General features: G+C 37.3%; 1 protein-coding gene across 12 annotated transcripts in view; it reads left to right on the plus strand.

The window, feature by feature from the left end:
• MEIS2 (Meis homeobox 2) overlaps window positions 1-17,404 on the plus strand; it is a 216,471-nt gene that overhangs the window by 148,939 nt on the left and 50,128 nt on the right. For all 12 annotated transcript variants that reach the window (XM_033190633.1, XM_033190641.1, XM_033190638.1 and 9 more), the window contains exon 9: window positions 5,782-5,858. In XM_033190633.1, the coding sequence (XP_033046524.1) occupies window positions 5,782-5,858 (77 nt within the window). The remainder of the gene's footprint in view (window positions 1-5,781; window positions 5,859-17,404) is intronic.

The following is a 17,404-nucleotide window of genomic DNA, read 5'->3' on the forward strand; positions in this document are numbered from 1 at the left end:
TTGGTAACCGCAGTGAAAAAAACAACACTTTTAACAGTTTCATGACTGACTCCCATTAACCTAACTTGGGTTCCATCTTTAATGCAGACAGCATCATTATTTGTGTTGACTGGCTAAATGTGAGTCACTTAGCCACCACTGACTACATCCCTAAAGTAAAATCAGGGCACTCTTATCAAAAAGAAAGGGGAAGTGGTATTTCAATATAAAACATTAATGTTAGAGTGGAAAAGTCCTCCACTAAATGTTAGGAGAGCCGTTGGTTATCCCAACTCTTGCCAAAGCCAATTTATATGACCTGATGTAGATTATTTAAGCCTTGTGAGCCTCGGTTTCCTTATTTACATAAATTAGGTCTCAGATCAAGTTCTGTCCAAAAATCTTTTGACTCTTAATGTTTTGTGATTCTGATTTCAAGAGCTAGAGACAAGGATGAGACCTCCAGAAAATATAGAAATTTGAATATAGAAACACAAATCAAGAGATACATACTGTTTCATGCAGAAGTGCTTCAGGTGGAAACGGAGTTAGCTTGGCAGTAGGATAGCAAAGGATTTTTACTGCATCCTGATGTGGCTAGAAGCTCAGACAACTTGAGAAGGGTGTGTATATGTTTGTCAGGGAAAGAGAGTCAGAGCAATTCAAAATTAAGCATCACAAACCTTGTTATTACAACCTCTATAGGTGTTTTATATCCCATGTATGCCTTTGTTAACCTTCTCTCATTTTACCATAACAGAGACTGCATCCCAAGCACAGTCTTGTTTAAAGTAACAAAGCTGGAATGAGAACTATGTCTAATTTTTTTCATTTTTTCTACAAATATTTAGAGATATTGAGAAAGAATGGGGGAGAAATACGAAAGTTAAAAATCCCAAGGCTTTACCTTCAGGAAGTTATACTTCACAGAGATGTAAATCAAGTACGGCAATGAAAAGCTGAAAATTATGAATACCAAGTAAATTGCTATGCGAATTTAGTGGAAAGGTGATTTTTTTCCACTACAAGGATGGGATTGGTTTAAAATATCTTATTGTTTCTTGTTTTACCTTCAAAATTCATGAGAATATACATTCTATTCATAGCATAGGAATTCTTGTTTACATAATAAAAAAAGATATTTAAAAAGGAAAAGGCATTAAATTAAGGGCAATCGAATAAATTTGGCATTCCAGGAAGATGCATTTATTTATTGAGGGGTTGGGTCCTTAGCATGTCTGCCTGTACCCTGTTTCAGTAAGCATAGTCCTAGATCAATGATATCTGCCCAATGCGTTTTTATTGTCCACATTAGGGAAATTACGTAGAGAGTTTCACTAATGAGTGGATCATCAAAGTGAAGGTCACCTGTATTAACTCTATAAAATGTATGTCTTGGAGGGGAGCAAAGAAAAGGAAGTGATCATTGTAATGATCAGTTTCCACACATTTACTCAAACTAAGATTCTACTCAACAAGTTACTTGACCATTATCTAAATGACTGTATTACGTTATCACAGAAGTAATGTGACAAATTGTGCATTGTTCAGTCAGCGCTCATCTGGTCAGCTTTGTAGACCAGCAAGTGAGTCAGACTTACAGGATAGGAAGGTAACCTAAGAGGCAGAACTGATCTTGGAGATGTCTTGCTTTAAAAAAAGTCCATGAAAGAGTTACTACAATGCGAGAGAATATCACATTGTATTAAAAAGTTAAGAGGCTATAGTTTTTTAAAAATATGAAGTATATAAATTAGTTATAATTATAATTAATTATAATTTTAAAATTGATATTATATTTTTAAAATTATTTAAAGCAGTACACACATAGACAATATAGGAGTATATAAACAAAAAATTTCTACTCGCTGCCCTACACAACATGAATTATTCAGTGTATATTTTTCCAGATTTTTCTGCACTACAAGCATAGATATGTGTATATTTTATTTGTTTATTCATCAGAAATAGATGATGCATATTGTTCTGCAGCTTGCTTTTTTAACTCAATAATATATGGGGACAACCTTTTCATGAGAACCTCACATTTTATTTAACTGTCATCCAGTTGATAGACATTTAGGTTAATTCCAAACTTTTAGCCTTCCAGATACTACCTTTTTCATTCATTGTACATATCTAATTTATGAGGTGATTCAAGGTATCACTTAAAATTTCAAAACATCAATATAAATTCTTTCAATATAGAATAAAGTTTATGATATATCAGTTTCAGTTTGGATATCATCACAGAGGAGTTAATCACAAAAGAAGTTGACTATTAGGTGGTTTGCCCATAAAAAGTCCCACTGATGTATTCCAAGGATATTGTAGATCTATTTCCATGTTCTTGACAAACCTAGTTAACCCCAAAAGGAAAATAAAAAAGAAGAAGGCCTAAGGTCAGTATCTTGAATAAAGATAGCTTACTTTCAAATGAGTCCTTAGAAGAAAGGTAATTAAAATACATTTTCTGTCTACATGAAGTCATAAGCCATACATGTCTTCTTAGCTTTTTGAACAGCTGTCAGTTGATATTCAAAGTTAAAGGATCGTTGTGACTGACTTCTATTCAACAGTGGCTTTAGAATTCTTTCGAGATGTGAAAAAGTTTAACCTGTGCTGGCTCTTTCTTGATGAGGGGAATCCTAATCATTGCTATCAGGTTACTATGATGTGTGCTCTTATGAGTAAGCTGAGCCACCTCTGGGCCACTGGACTAGAGTGGGTTGACCCCCAACAGTGAACAGACTAAACTATAGCTTTAGTCCAAGAATATGGAAACTGACAACAAATTATTGCTTGTGGTCTACTTCCAGTTTTCAAGTGCAAGCATACCAAAGTTTATTTTAAATTTGAGCCAGTCAGACATTTAGTAATACACATCAAAGAAGAAGTGAAAGGCTTCCCATGTTTATTATTTCAATATGATGTCTGTTCTAATAAAGCAGAAGAATGCATATGATAGACCATGTAGTAGAAATTCTCTAGTTCCACAGTTTGGCCTTAAATGTATACATATATTTGTAAATTAATCCAAAACACATTGTCATGGTTCCAATTCCTCTGAAAGCTGATTATTTTCAATCCCCTTTTTAATTTTAGAAATATAGTGGCTGATTGCCAGAGCACTTGGAGATAAACAGTCCACCCATGTATAAAAGGGGCATGGAATCATGAATGTTCAGAAACCACAGACCGTTATTTAAATAAGTTAAAGTTATTATGGTCTTCCCTATTAATTAAAAAAAAGCCATCTGTGCAAGGTGAATTTTGGTAAGGTACCAATTTTTTTAATGATTGTGGATGGAATTTGCAACTGCTTTCATAGTGATTCCGTACAGCTCAGGGATTCCCAAGATAAAATGCACCATTTATGTAATTCTGTGGTCATTTGACTGAATTTCTAACAAAACACTGGAAAGAATTATTGTTATTCAATCAGAATTTACAAAATTTACAATCAAACTTGAAGGAATTGACTCTCCAGTAATCTCCCATTTCAGCTCTTCTGCTTACATCCTAAACCTTTATTTCATCTAAACCTTCTCTCTCTCTTGCTTAAACACACACACACACAGACAGACACCGAAAGAGAGAGAAAGAGAGAGAGACTCTACAACCCACATTTTGTCAGAACTGCCTTGGACAAATGCATCACAACAGTGAACAGTGAGCAAGACTAAACACACAAGAAAGATCAAAAACACTGCATAAAGAAACAGCACACTGGAAGACATTACCAACGCAGGTCTAGATACTCTCGTGATGCATCCTTGTTTTCATTTTAATTTGTGCTATTTGCAAAATATATTTCTGTTGGGCAAATAACCTATGAACCTAGGCTCTAAAAATCTTGGAGGGGCAAAAAGTCAAAGGGTGCAACTCCCATGAATTTGGCAGGAAAATACCATAACAGAAAGGATTTTTACATTTCTTTTCCCACCGCCCCTCCCACCCCAACCAGTGTTTTCAGTCCATTAAAATTTGTACTCCAGGCCTTTTCCAGTTTGAAGCCACACTGGCGTCAGTGATGAGCAATCCTTCTTGTTTGTGCAGTCATTCATTATCTCCATTACCAAAAGGAGAATGGAGGACAATTACATTGTTTGGACGAATCAGAGTGTTAGGAGGAGTATTTGTCATGGTGGCAGAGTGCAGCACCTGACAGGCAACGACTGATGGCCAGGAATGAGTGTGAGTGGCCAAAGCAGCCTCATAGGATGCAAATTACTAACTGTGGATTCCAATTTATCCTGTTCATTTTTCTTGCCCGTGCTGAAGACCATTAGTGATTTTTGAAGCAGTGAAGGGGTCATTACTAATGTGGGTAGGCTCGAAGCAGGAGGGGGAAAGGAGGGGAAAAGCCTTCTGTAATTACACAGCTTTCAGGAACAGGCTGGAGGCCCTAGCCAAAAAAGTGTCAACACCTCGCAATCAGAAAAATTTATTTTCATTTTATGCTTAACCCATATTAACTCAACATTATCATCTTTCTTTGTTAACATTTGCAGAATATTAAAAGCCTGGCTTCTATATTAATACAAATCTAGTTAACCCCTTTTGCTATACAGGGGATTTTGTTTAACCTCATGGCATTTGGGTTTGCTAATAAGTAATTGTGCACATTTTGGATAATGTACGCTATTATAGAAAATGAAATACCTGAAGAATAAAATCTTAGATGATTGAAAAACATTCACTCTCTCAAAGACTGGAATGATTAGAATACTCTGAATGGAATACTTTGTTGTTCCTAATGTCACCCTCTAATAATGTTGATGGGAAGTGTTTGTTACAAAAGGCTTTCTACTTTATGAATGACTTTGACATGCTAGATAAAAGTTTACTTTTTTGTTTAAGAAAATCAGTGAATTTAGAGCAGGGACCTATTTAATATCCATATTTCATAATTATGTATACCCAGTACAGTGTCTTTTAAAGTAAGGTATGGGTCTAAAATAACAATCCTTGATTTTAGAATGAGAGAGGAAAGTGGCTTGATAATGGGAGAATTGTCCATGAGAAATGTTGGTGAATTCCCAGGGGAAGTAAAGAATTAGAAAACACGAAAACCTATGGCTTCATTCTCTTACTGTTGTAGTTGAAGGTAAAATGTAAAATTTCTGTATGAAGCATTGCACATAATTGGCTCGTTTTGCTGTGTGATCATTGTGTGACCCTGTTAACTTAGAGCAGTCACCAGTAACAGTGAAAGGATCTTCTGTTGTCCCACACAGGAGTCAACAGAAATACACTGTGAGTGAACTGTGCTGTAATTGAATCGGTTGCCATGGCTTACGAGAATAGTTGTGATTATATACTACCTCACTTTCTAAACTTTTACTGTCAATACTCTCAAAATAACTAGGGAAGGATGATTATATTGAGCCATCTCACAAAGGTAATTTAGAATAAGGGCTTTACATAGGCTGTCTAGGAGGGGAGTAAAAGGGGCCTGAAACCAGTTCCCTTAGTGCAGCAGAAGCGACGAAGATGACCAAAATTCTGACACCATCACAAAAGTGCTTTGCGTTCTGACTGATTAAAGACGTTGAATAACTTAAACTCCTTACTTTTTACTGCTGGCCCTACAGAATGTAATAGGAACATGGGGCTGCTAATACAGGTTTCTGGGTTCTTGTCCCTGCCCACAATTTCTCAACACATGATAAAAAAGATACAAGTTAGGAAAATCAAGTCATAGACTAAAGAAATCACCAATGGTGGTTTTATTCTTAGAAGTAAGTGACTCTTTCTTAACTTCTGATCCATCTTTTAAAACATTTGTTTTTCCATTAGCATCCGTACCCTTCCGAAGAGCAGAAGAAACAGTTAGCGCAAGACACAGGACTTACAATTCTCCAAGTAAACAACTGGTGAGTGACCCAAAAATCAATGTCTTTCTCCCATGGCTAAAATGAGATTTCTAAATAATGGTTTTCTCTTTGTTTTGTTTCTAAAACAAATGAAATTGAGGAGGATAACTTCTGTGTTTCTACCTTGAGGTGTGAAAGGAGTGATTAGGGAGAGGAAAGGGTAACCTAGGGAAATGGTTTTTGTTAAGATTGACTCCTTTTCTTTTTCTCTCTCCCTCTTTCTTTTCTCTTCTTCTCTATCACTTTTCCTCTCCACCTCACTTTTCCCATCTCTGATGCTTTAAAATTCTCGAATTGAACCACAAATTCTGTTCCGGTTATTCCTATTGAAAATAGTCACACCGTGGGTTTTTGCATAGTCCTCATACGGAGTCATCGGTTCCAGAAAGGATTCTTTTGTCTTGGCTTTGAGTGGTGATGTAGATACAGGCTTTTTAGTATCTCCTAATAGAAATTTATTTACCCTAATTTTTTTTTTTTAAATAGGAGAAAAGGTTTTTCCATTTGTGCGATTTGGTAGATTATTCCTGTGGTGGTGTATGGACCGTCCACCCTTTGTACACAGCTTAGAGGGTAACTGAGGAAAAGGAGGGGCAGAGGATTAAATAAAATGATCACAGTGGCCAAGAAATGATATAGGAATTACTTATCAAAATACTGGCCCAGGTTTTATCAGCAGCTTAATTTTGTTCGGTACATTCTTGGGGTGATGTTCAGATTAATTGAACTGACAGTTCTCTTTCAAAATTCAGGGAAAGTATTTGCACGGATTTCAGGCCTTATACAAACTTAATTACATGGAACTCCATTTTATCATTCTAATTCCATGTAGCAGAGGTTGTATTTACAAATGAGAAGTCTCTGCCTTTATTCACAGCTTTCCTTAATATATTTATCAAAGCAGGTTCATTTACAAAGTGCTCTATCTGTGGGATACAGGCAGGCAGACATTAACAAAGCTTTTAGGTTTATCAGGCTCGCTGCCTGATGAGCTACCCGAGGGTCAATTGATTTTGTGGTTCTGTGATTCATTTTTTTCTCATTTTTCTGGGATCACAATGAGAGACATGCTTGGAGAATTAGCCAGTTTGTCTGCCTTATCTGTCAGGCAATTTTTTTTTTTTTTCCCAGGGAAGTCAAGCTACTTAAATTGGCCACAGGAACTGCCGTTATCTGACTTTAATGCACCCTATAGTGTGGATAGCATTTCAATTACACCAGTAACCAAAGCTTAGCTGCAGCCCTTTTCATGCCTAGTGCTGTACAGAAAGTGATGTGCCTACCTACAGAAGCAGAAAATTGAGTTGCCTTGCTTCTGTCAGGGTGATTAATGCAGAAATAAACTGCTAACCTGAAAAGAAAGGCAGAAAGAAAGGATAGACAATACAGACTTGAATTCACTTTAATTTTCTTCTAAAGATTGGAACTATGTACATTTAAAGACACCCTCTAGACCAAAAACTTGGAATAAAGGCAGCACATTCCCCTCTGGAGGGGGATGTGTATGTGATTATATGTTGATATGAGCTTCAGAGTGCAAAAATATATGTAAATATACATATTCTCATTTATGTTCCTAGCACAAGTTATCAGTGATCTGAAACAGTAAAATAAATGCATTCTTTGTTAACTATAGGATACTTGTTTGCTCTGCACATTCTTTTATAGCATACTGATTACCAGACTGAGCTAATATATATACATTGGTCCATGACGCAGTTAACATTGCTTTAGAATCATAATTTTTGTACATTTGAGGCAATTGAGGGAGGTGTGACGGGAATTTCTGAGAAAAATAAATATTTCCACATGGATATTTGGTACTGATATTTGATCTTGTTCTTTTTGAAAATACTGTGCCTTATCGTCCATTACCTGTAGTTTTTGATGTAGTCTTTGCGTCTGAAGAATGAATAATTTTTCGAATCTAAAGTCTAGCATTTCCCACAATCAGACACCTGGCTGGAGCTGGAAAGAACACCCTTCCTTTCTGAATTCCATTGAGTCCCAAGGCATATACAAGGAGTTCAGTGAGTGTGAGAGGGAGTTTAGGTTTCTTGTTTCTCTATTATTTGAGCCATGTTTGCCACAGAATGCCAAGGGTTAGGATGTGGCAGTCTGTCGCAGAGCATACTTCCCATAATACAGCAGAAACGTTGACACTTCCATCTCTACAAAATAATTCCATCTTCCTAATTTTCACACTTCCTTCAGAAAAATCCTGTAATCCTGCCCTCGGGTCCAAGTCTTAGTTAACGGCTACCGTAACTTTGATAATAAGGTGTGACTCATGAGGATAGTACAGCAAATACCTCTAAAAGACCAGCAAGAATTTAATGTAGGGCCCAAACTTCTGGGGATTTCAGAAAGAAATCTGAAAGTGAACACCACTTATTTTAGTGCATTTTGAACTTGCCCAGTGCCTTGATGAAGTCAGCTTCAAAACAGAGAAAGCTATTCAATCTACTTTCAAAAGGCCTCACAGTCACTGTTCTTAACTACAAAGTAATCACTAAGAGAGATGAGAAGAGTGGACTATAAACTATTTCTCCAGGCCCTGAGAGCTCTCAGTCAAAAAGCAGAGGGGATCAGAGTGTAGTTCCTAAACAAACTCATTCAGTCAGCAATACTGGGAAATAATGCCCACTTCTCCGATTGAGACCAGGAATTTAGACGTGTGGGCTGTAAGATTTGCACCCAAAGAATTAGAGCAGTAAAAAAACATAAAAATCAGACAATCACGGAAGACTTGTGGTTCTGGTTCTGCTTCTTACTTACCTCTTAAAATAGAAAGGCCACACAAGGTCAGGGTAGTTAAGCAGCACTACAAAATAACATCTATAGTAATAAGCAATGGAACATGGCTTCACGCACTTGATGAGAGCAATAAGCAATAAAAACAGACCTGTTAGTATCAGCCAGTAATGATGAACTTTAGAACAAATAAGCAAAAAGGAAGTTTAGGAGATGACTAAGAGAATTAAAGATGCCTTGGGTCTTCACAGTCAGTGCTAGAAATAATCTTCATGGACTTTTCCAGTGTATTTACAGTAGGGAGTATGCAAAAAGTGATGATGCAACCAAATCAAAATGTGCTTCAGGAAAGGAGTGAAATTGATGACACTCAGTCATTTTTTCCTACAGTTAGCTCTCAGAAGTCCATAAATCATCAATCACCTAATTAAGACTTTCTTTTAAAAGATGATAACCAGATCTTCAATGTGTGCACCTCACTGTCAAAGCTAATCACAAGTGATAAGACTCACTTTCTATGCTGGTTAGTTGGTGGAGAGTCAAATCAGCTGTAAAACAACCAAAGTGCATGCATTAGGAGAGAGGAATAGCAACGAACCAAATATCTTCAACCTGAATAACCTCCTTGCAATGGAAAAGCAAACATGGTATAATTTGACTGAATATTGATTAAAGCTCTAAAGGTAATATAGCATGATGGGTAAGCACTCAGGCTCAGGAATCAGACCGTGTGGGGTTAAAATCCTGGCTCCACCATTTGATAGATGTTTGACCTTCAGCAATTACTAAACCCCTTTAAGACTTAGTGCTTTCATCTGTGAAATGGAGAAAATGGTCATATATATCGCATGTAGTTGTAAGACTTTAAGAAACTCTGTGTGCTAAGTGGTCAGTATGGTGCTGGCACATAAGATAGCTATTGTTAAAATAGTTAAAATAAGTAATTGTAAAAATGAAAGAGAAACATGATTTCATACAATGATACAAAGAAGACATTAAGTAGCTTACAAATAGCAATGGAGATTTCTTCCAGGGGCAAATAGGCATGTTTAAGGGGGAAAAATTTAGTGCAGACAACTTACTGTGCAGAACTTCTGTATTAAACAAAGATAGACTTTTGTAGCTGCTCAGATGATACTTTTTTTTTTTTTTTTACAGTTCTTTGATGGCAGGCAGGTAAGATTAGGGGACCCTAGGAGGTAAGTGGCTTCAAATAACTGTGAAGGTTAGGCATTTTGAAAGCAAGTTTTGGGTATTAACACTCTGGTATTTTATCAGGAGACATACTTATAAGCATTTATTGACAAAAGACGAAAAAGGTTAGTTTTTAAATGAGGAAGTCCTTGCTTGAGTCATTTGATGAGTTGCGTTTATATACATCTTTGATAACAGTAATCATTGAAATATAGGAAAGTCTTTGACAATTAAAATCCTTGAAGCTAAAATTACAAAGGAAAGATTATAAGACATTTCCATGTTCTCATATAACTTTTCTCAGTGCTATATCCGAATTATAATATTGACTTAAATGTTTCCATTTCCAGATTAATTTTAAAAGCAGGGAATACTGTACTTTTAAAAACTCATGTCACTGCAGTAATTACAGCCTAGTTGTATACCAACCAGCACAATTCACAGGGTGACTTGTTGACAGTTTACAGGCGTACTAGGAATAAAGGATTTACTTTCTTGATAGAAGGCTGTCTCCAGGCCTCCAGATAAAAAAGCATGACACTGAAATTTCAAAGAACTTTCCAGTTGAAGGTGGTTCAGAGAGTTCCTTTGTATAATGGATTAAATGTCCTTGTATGGCCTCTCAAGCTGAGATTAAATACCTGTGTCCTGTTAGCCCCACCTTCCCATCAAAATGGTCTCACAACAGTCATTCCAGATTATTAATCATTTTTAATAATCAACACCCCCTTTGTATTACTTCTTCATGGAAGGTGGTAGTTTTGCTTTACCCATTTCTATTTGGCCCCATTGATGAATTTTTCAAGAATATATAGGCTCTTGTTCAATTACCAGTAAAGGACTGTGCCAAGAGAAAAGAATCAGTTTCCCTTTCTAGCCTCCTTCTCTTTCCCTTCAGGAAGGCTCATTAACCACCCAGGTGACTTGGTTTCCTAATGTGTGAAATGGAATGATGCTGACACAAAAGGAGAATTTGTGTGTGAAAACATGTTGTAGGTTAAAAGTGCTCTGAAAATAAAAGGTATCATTATTAGAAGAACTTCTCAGCCCTGATTAAAATATGGACAGGAACAGAGTGGTAGCCTAAGGAAAGCAATCATTTTCCTCCTGGATCCATCAGCCCAGATAGATTTGGGTGCCCAGATGCTTTTCTTTGCGGCTTATACTTGAAGGGCAATAATAGTGTTCTAGGTGGGTTTCAAGACAGAGGGTCAGTTTCAGGCCTAGGTCAGTGAATCTCCAAGCCCAATTTGAAGCCTAATTAGTAGGAGGCAGGGTGGATGCTAGAAGAGGTTGCACTTCTTTACAGCAAAGAGAAGTCATTTTCCAAGGTGTATATGTTGTCATTCCACTGCAAGGAGAGCAGACACCAGGAAATATGTTGTGATATTAGGACATCAAGAGTAAGCTGGGAATTGAGGAAAATAATTTTGTGGTAAACATATGGAATAATTGGCCAGTGGTGCAAGAAATCTAAATGAGGTACAGAGACAGCTGGACACTTTTATCTCAAGAGAGAAAGGATTGAAGGATAGAGTGATAAACCAGGGAGGTGGGGTCGAGATAAACCTAAAGGGAACAAGCCTGCTGGACTAAATATCCTCTCTCTGCTCAGCAATTTCCACCGCGGCCATTTGTTAAACGCATAGCTGCCATCTTCAGTGATTATTTCCAAGTAACGTCTATGTTTCTGAATAAAAATCCATTTGAATCTCAAGTCAGATTTGCCAGGTGCTAGATTCATTGTCAGCATTTAATGTGCTGAAACTGCCGATGCTGATGAAATGAATACAGAAAAGCTTTGGTGAGCTCTAGGTGAAAATGCTTCTCTTTCAGATCACTTCCTATGCCAGAAAAATCAGTGGCCATGGGAAGAGGCAGAGATCCAAAGGGGTGTGATTTCAACCAGCCCCATGAAGTCTTTTGCTACTCTGGAGCATTTTCTTACTGACAGTCATTCATGTGGTGAAATAACTGGCCTTGTGTTAGCAGTAGAGTTTCTAATCTCTTTACACCTCTGTATAGTTTCCAATCATTCTGTCTCCATGGTCATATAATCATTTCTTGGAGACCTACAATTATTTCTGAGAAGAAAACCAAAAGAAGGTGGGAAAAGAGATTAAAAGATGTAAAAAGAAAAACACACATTATTAATGTTTAACCAGAGGGATCACCCTGAAATTTAAGTGGGTTTCAGTTTGCTCTGTAACTGGGGAAATGTAACTGGGGGTGACCATTGACACATGGCATACCAATTTTGAATAAGAGAAAGCATTACCATATCTTCCCATTTTACTTCCTGCAGCAGATTCATGAAATTCCCACACTGAGCCGAACACTGAATGTATTTATTGTACCTAGGCAGCTGTGTCTCCAATCCATTGCTGTGTCAGATCACCACTTCTAGACACCCTTCTATCTTGTAGAGATGGGAGTCCCATTTCCAGAAATTTAGATTCAGACCAAATTTGGGCAAGCAGCTAAGACTCAGCAAGAGCCTTTTAAAAGTGGTAAACAAAAGGAGTAGAGGGGGAAATAAAGGAAGGGAATGCCAGCGAGGGGACTCAAAGGGGAGGTTTGCTGCAATCCTTTACATTCAATTATACCAGCTCCTTTGTGCTTTTTCCCTTTTGCTCTGCAAAGAAAGAATGAAATATGGTTTTCATAGCAAGCTGGCAGCATTATCTCAGGATGCATATTTCTTTGCTGGGTTGGAATGCCAATAAGGGGAGAAAAAAAGTTCCTAGTTTAGAGGAAAGTACAGTGCTACAGAGAAAACACAAAACAACAAAAAAGGAATGCAACAAGCTTCTGAAACAGTTCCAAAAAATGCCCCTTAAAGAAAATATTTAAATGAGAACTTTTTGGAAGATAAAATTTCTCAGGCTGAAAGTAACCAGTTTTTCCAGAGTCTCTAAATATGGAAAGAAATTTGGCCAAAAACGTAGACCCTTTTTGATATCTAAGATTTTTAGAATTATCCTCTTCTCTTTCATTGATGGAGACAATAAACTCCAGACAAGTCCTGTGTGAGGCACAAGCCTCTACCTACTTCTGCACTTCATTATAACAGTATTTGGATGGGAGACAAAGTTTGCTCAAATAAGTCCTTTATCCATCTCAATTGGCATGATCTACATGGTTTCTCAAAGTAACACAGAAACAAAAGTCTATATTTCAGTGGGTTGCATGGTTTAAAAGAACGATATTGACTTAGCGATTTACTTATTTTTAAATAGGAAAAAAGTTGAAGATAACTCATTGCAAATATTACACAATTATCCCATAGCAACTGATTCAGTAAGTATTCCTAGCCCCAGTCACAGATGGATAAAGTAAAATTGTATTTTAAAAAAACATTTTTTAAAAAAAGGAATTTTCAAATTACCCTCTAACTTATTTTTTAGAAGACAGAAAATAGAAAGGGGGCTTGTAAATGCAAAATTTCACCGAGCCTCTAAATTAGAAGCTATTGAAAGGAAGGTAAAAGATAGATCAGAATATATCAATACCATATTGTTTACTTTCTCTAATTTTTTTACTCTTAAAAATAGGAGTCTTGGGGGCCATAGCCCTGGTTCTAAATCTTCAGTCCTTTTTACTATGGTGGTGCCTTTACCAGAAATTTTTTTTTTCTCATTTCTTGCATTACCCACAGTATTGAGTAGTCTTTAAGTTCTTTCCAAAAATTCACTCTCAGAGAAATAAGTGCTTAATGAATAGTCTTTAGACCAGATCCTCATTCACTTCACTCATTCATTCATGCATTGATTCACTGGAGAGCAGCCTTCTAAAAATTACTTAATTGAGAATCTGCTCTGTTAATGAGTAAATGTAGGTCCTATTAACCTCGTGATCTTGAGGACTTGTTTTGTTGTTGTTGCTGTTGTTTTCATTGTGTTGGATTTTTCAAGTATAAGAGAGTGAGCATCGGTTAGGTGGTGCTTCCCGGTGCTTACTCCAGGAATTCCGCCCAATTCGCCACACTCAGAATTGTTCCCTCTATTCTCTAAATAAGGAAAATAATTTTCTAATCTGCAAAATTATTAGAAACTTGGGTACAAAAATACATAGGGCCTTAATTTTTAAAAAATATTGCTTTCTCCAAGTCTTTTTCCGGCTTCACTGTTTTTGTTGTAATTATAATAGAAAGCCTTGTTTCCGGTTTTGTTTTGTTTTTTGTTTTTGTGCATGAATCAGAATCGTTATTGCTGACTGATCATTCAGTGGAGATTTTCAGCTAACTCCCAGCCCTCATCCAGAATCGTTAATTCTGCACTCAGGCTGAAAACACATGCAAGGTTCTCCTTTTTCCTTTGCAAGGTAAACATTTAGAGATATGAGATTTCCCTGTGTCTCTAGATACACTTTATCTTTTAGATAAGTCCCTGCAGGCTGAGGTTTCAGGCTGTTTAATGTCGACCTCCTAAGTTCCAAACTTCCTTAAAGCCTTTAGATAAGCAACAAACTTTAGCAGTAATTACTCAAGGAGTGAATGGAATAGTGAATTAATCCCCAAAGATCTGGATTCAAATCTACTTCAAAACCCACACGTGAAAAATCTCTTTAATGGTCTTGGCTTAATGGTTTCAGCTCAATTCTTGAGGAAGGAATGGGTCTTCCTTGACTAAGAGTATCTCATAAGAATGCCTGCTAGAGAAATCCTTTTTCCATTATTGATAGATTGATCTCCTTTACAGAGATGGTCACAGATGTTTGTATACTTTTACGAATCCAGTATTGACATTTTGGTAATTTCAAAGTCAAACTGTCTTACATTTTGAACCTAGATTTTGGATATTAGTTCACCTAAAAATTATAAAACACATGCTACCTTTCTTGATCTCTGCACATGGTTTGCTAAAATTCAGAAAAATACACTCTTCAGAAGAGAGAGGATTCTGATTCCAGTAGTCTGATGGATAAGCATACTCAACATGTATGCAATACAATGCATAAGGAGATGGGCAAAATAGTCATGGTGGTGGTGGTTGTGGTTGTTATTTTGATCTGATTCTCATTGTTTTCTTTGTCAATGCAGTTAAAAGGATGCACAGGGATTCTTGGGTGCCCATGGGCAAATTTCCTTTTCATAAAGGCTGTAGAAAGTAGCACCATGGAATTTGGTCACAGATTTCCTGGGTGACCTGAGGCCGGGTTAGATAGGGTAAATTCCAAATACTTTCTTAGCTGTGAGTTACTAAATCCCGATAGTCTTGGATCTGTGTGACTCAGGGTAGCTCTTTGCTTGGCTTTGCTCATTGCAGGTTTCCTGTTATCCTGTCATGTTCCATGGATTCTGTGTTTCCGTGTTTGTGTTAGGTGAAATGGGTTGCTGCAGAAGAATAGAGGGCGAGAAAAGTAGAAACCGCCTGTGGAACAGACTAGTAAAAGTCACAGGGATTAACTTTCCTTGTGATTTTTTTTTGTCATAATGAAATTACTAAAGCAATGTCAGTAAACAGGAAACAAGTGATGTGTAAAATAATTAGCACCAAAGGGAACATAATAGGTTACTTATTAAAATCCATAGATGGATTCTATGACCCCATCAAGTCCAGGGACCAGAGATCAGGTGACTCCGCGTGCCTTTTCTGAGGTGAGCACCCCAATGCACTTTGTCAGCTTACTGGCTTCTGACGTTAAATAAGCTTCAGGTATGATTTATTGAGTAGCCTTTTGACAGGAGTGAGAAACTGAAATCTTCTAGTCCTTGCTGAGCCCTGGCTCTATTTTCATTACCTTCTGCAAGTATTACATTTAGTCAACCGAGTTATGTGTAGTTCTGGGAGAATCTCTCCTGCTCCCAGAAGTCATCGTTCCACTCATAATAAAATTATGCTATCAATTTGCCACAAGAGAAACACTGGAGTTCACTGAATTATTGCCATGTGTTTTGCACTAAAGACAAAGTGATACCAATTAAAAAAACAACCACCCCTGGATTCTATTTTTAATGGTGTGCAGGGAGGAGCGAGACTGGCTGGCAAGGGAGGTCATGTCTCCCTTCCACACATTACAAATTTCATTTTCCTTAATTAGAAAATGGCGCTTATGGAGAATGAGCAGGGGGTTTAAGTAGGGAAAGAAGAAAGAATGAAACCTGAACTGAGCCCTAAATAATATGTCAGCAACTGACAACTTGCCTCCCACAAGACTATTTCATTTGAAAGATTTGCTAGGTTACATTAGGCTCAGATAGATTTTCCTGGAAATGGGGCCATAACCCACAGATGAAAAAAATGCCCCAGTTCCAGAGCTCTGCAGATAAGGCACATCCATACTTTGGTTCCATCACAGCAACCAGGACTTGTAGCTCCTACTTAGGGTAACATTTGCAGAGTGCTGTGTCCCTGGGGATTTGAGCATCTGTTACTGTGTAAGAGTGTCATATCCTCAGATTATCCGTGGGAACCAATGTCCTGCCATCTCAATTTATCTTCCACTTGATTAATGAAAGACTTGCCACTAATTTGGCCGCAGAAGGAAAGCTTACCTGCCCCATACCCTAAATAAGTAACGCCTGCCAATTTACCATCAAGTTAGTGATGAGGTGAATTCAGAATTGTAGGTATTATAAATAAGTCAAATCCCATTCCAACAGAAAATCTTTATACAACAAAAATTTCCAGCCCAGGCAGTAGTTCACTAATTTTAAATAATACTTTTAATGACACAATTTTATTAAGAATTGTGGGCAAGCCCCTTGGAGTATATTATAATGAATTGTATTTGTTCTGAGGATAAACAGGTACAATTTCTTGAGAAAACTGGCACTTCATGGAGATGATATGATTTTCCCAATAACACCAGAAGATCATTAACAAATTTAAAAAAAATAATGAGGACCTCTATTGCTAGACCTTCCTAGAAACTCTTCCATAGCCTAATAGCAACACTTGCAAAGAGAGCAAAATGGATCCAAAGGGAAAATGGTTCTCCTAGACATCCCACCAGAATAAAAGTAGGTTTTTTTTTTTTTTTTTTTTTTATGAGCGACAGCCCTGACCTTTGGCTCTGTTTCCAAACTAGTTGACCATCTGAAATAATTCCCAGATTGGTTTGGGATTTTTTTCTGCCTTTTATGTGACAAAGGAATTATTCAGAACCACAGTGTTCAACTCTTAGTAGGTATGCATAACTTTTTGTTGGGTTGAATTCAAATAAGCTAGAGAGAGGGCTGGAGAAGTAAACATGCATGAAAGCCAGTTATTGAGGTGGGAGGGTAACTATTAGCATGCATTTTCTTGGAGGAGATTAGATTCGAAGTCAGTTTTGAATCAGGAAGAACTGTTTTAGTAGTCATATGGAGATAGTATGAGAGACCATGGAAGTAGGGAAATTGAGTAAAGGAGTCTGGGAGGAACCAGCTCTCCCTGATGAGAGAAAGACATTTGCAAGTGTACGAGGTCCAGTGAGAAAGGCTGACACCCCTGTCCACAAAGTTGCAGCGGGGACAGCGTGGAGGAAGGTTCAGTGTTCGACAAAGGACAATGCAGTGTGGTGCGTGAAAGAGAACAGGCTGGACGTCAGCAGCTTGGGTCTAATTCCAGCTCAAACAAGTTGTGTGATCTTGGTCAGCTTAGCCTTCTTTAGTG

This window comes from Trachypithecus francoisi, unplaced genomic scaffold (assembly GCF_009764315.1).
Source record: "Trachypithecus francoisi isolate TF-2019V2 unplaced genomic scaffold, Tfra_2.0 Lachesis_group3, whole genome shotgun sequence".
NCBI classification, from domain to species: domain Eukaryota; kingdom Metazoa; phylum Chordata; class Mammalia; order Primates; family Cercopithecidae; genus Trachypithecus; species Trachypithecus francoisi.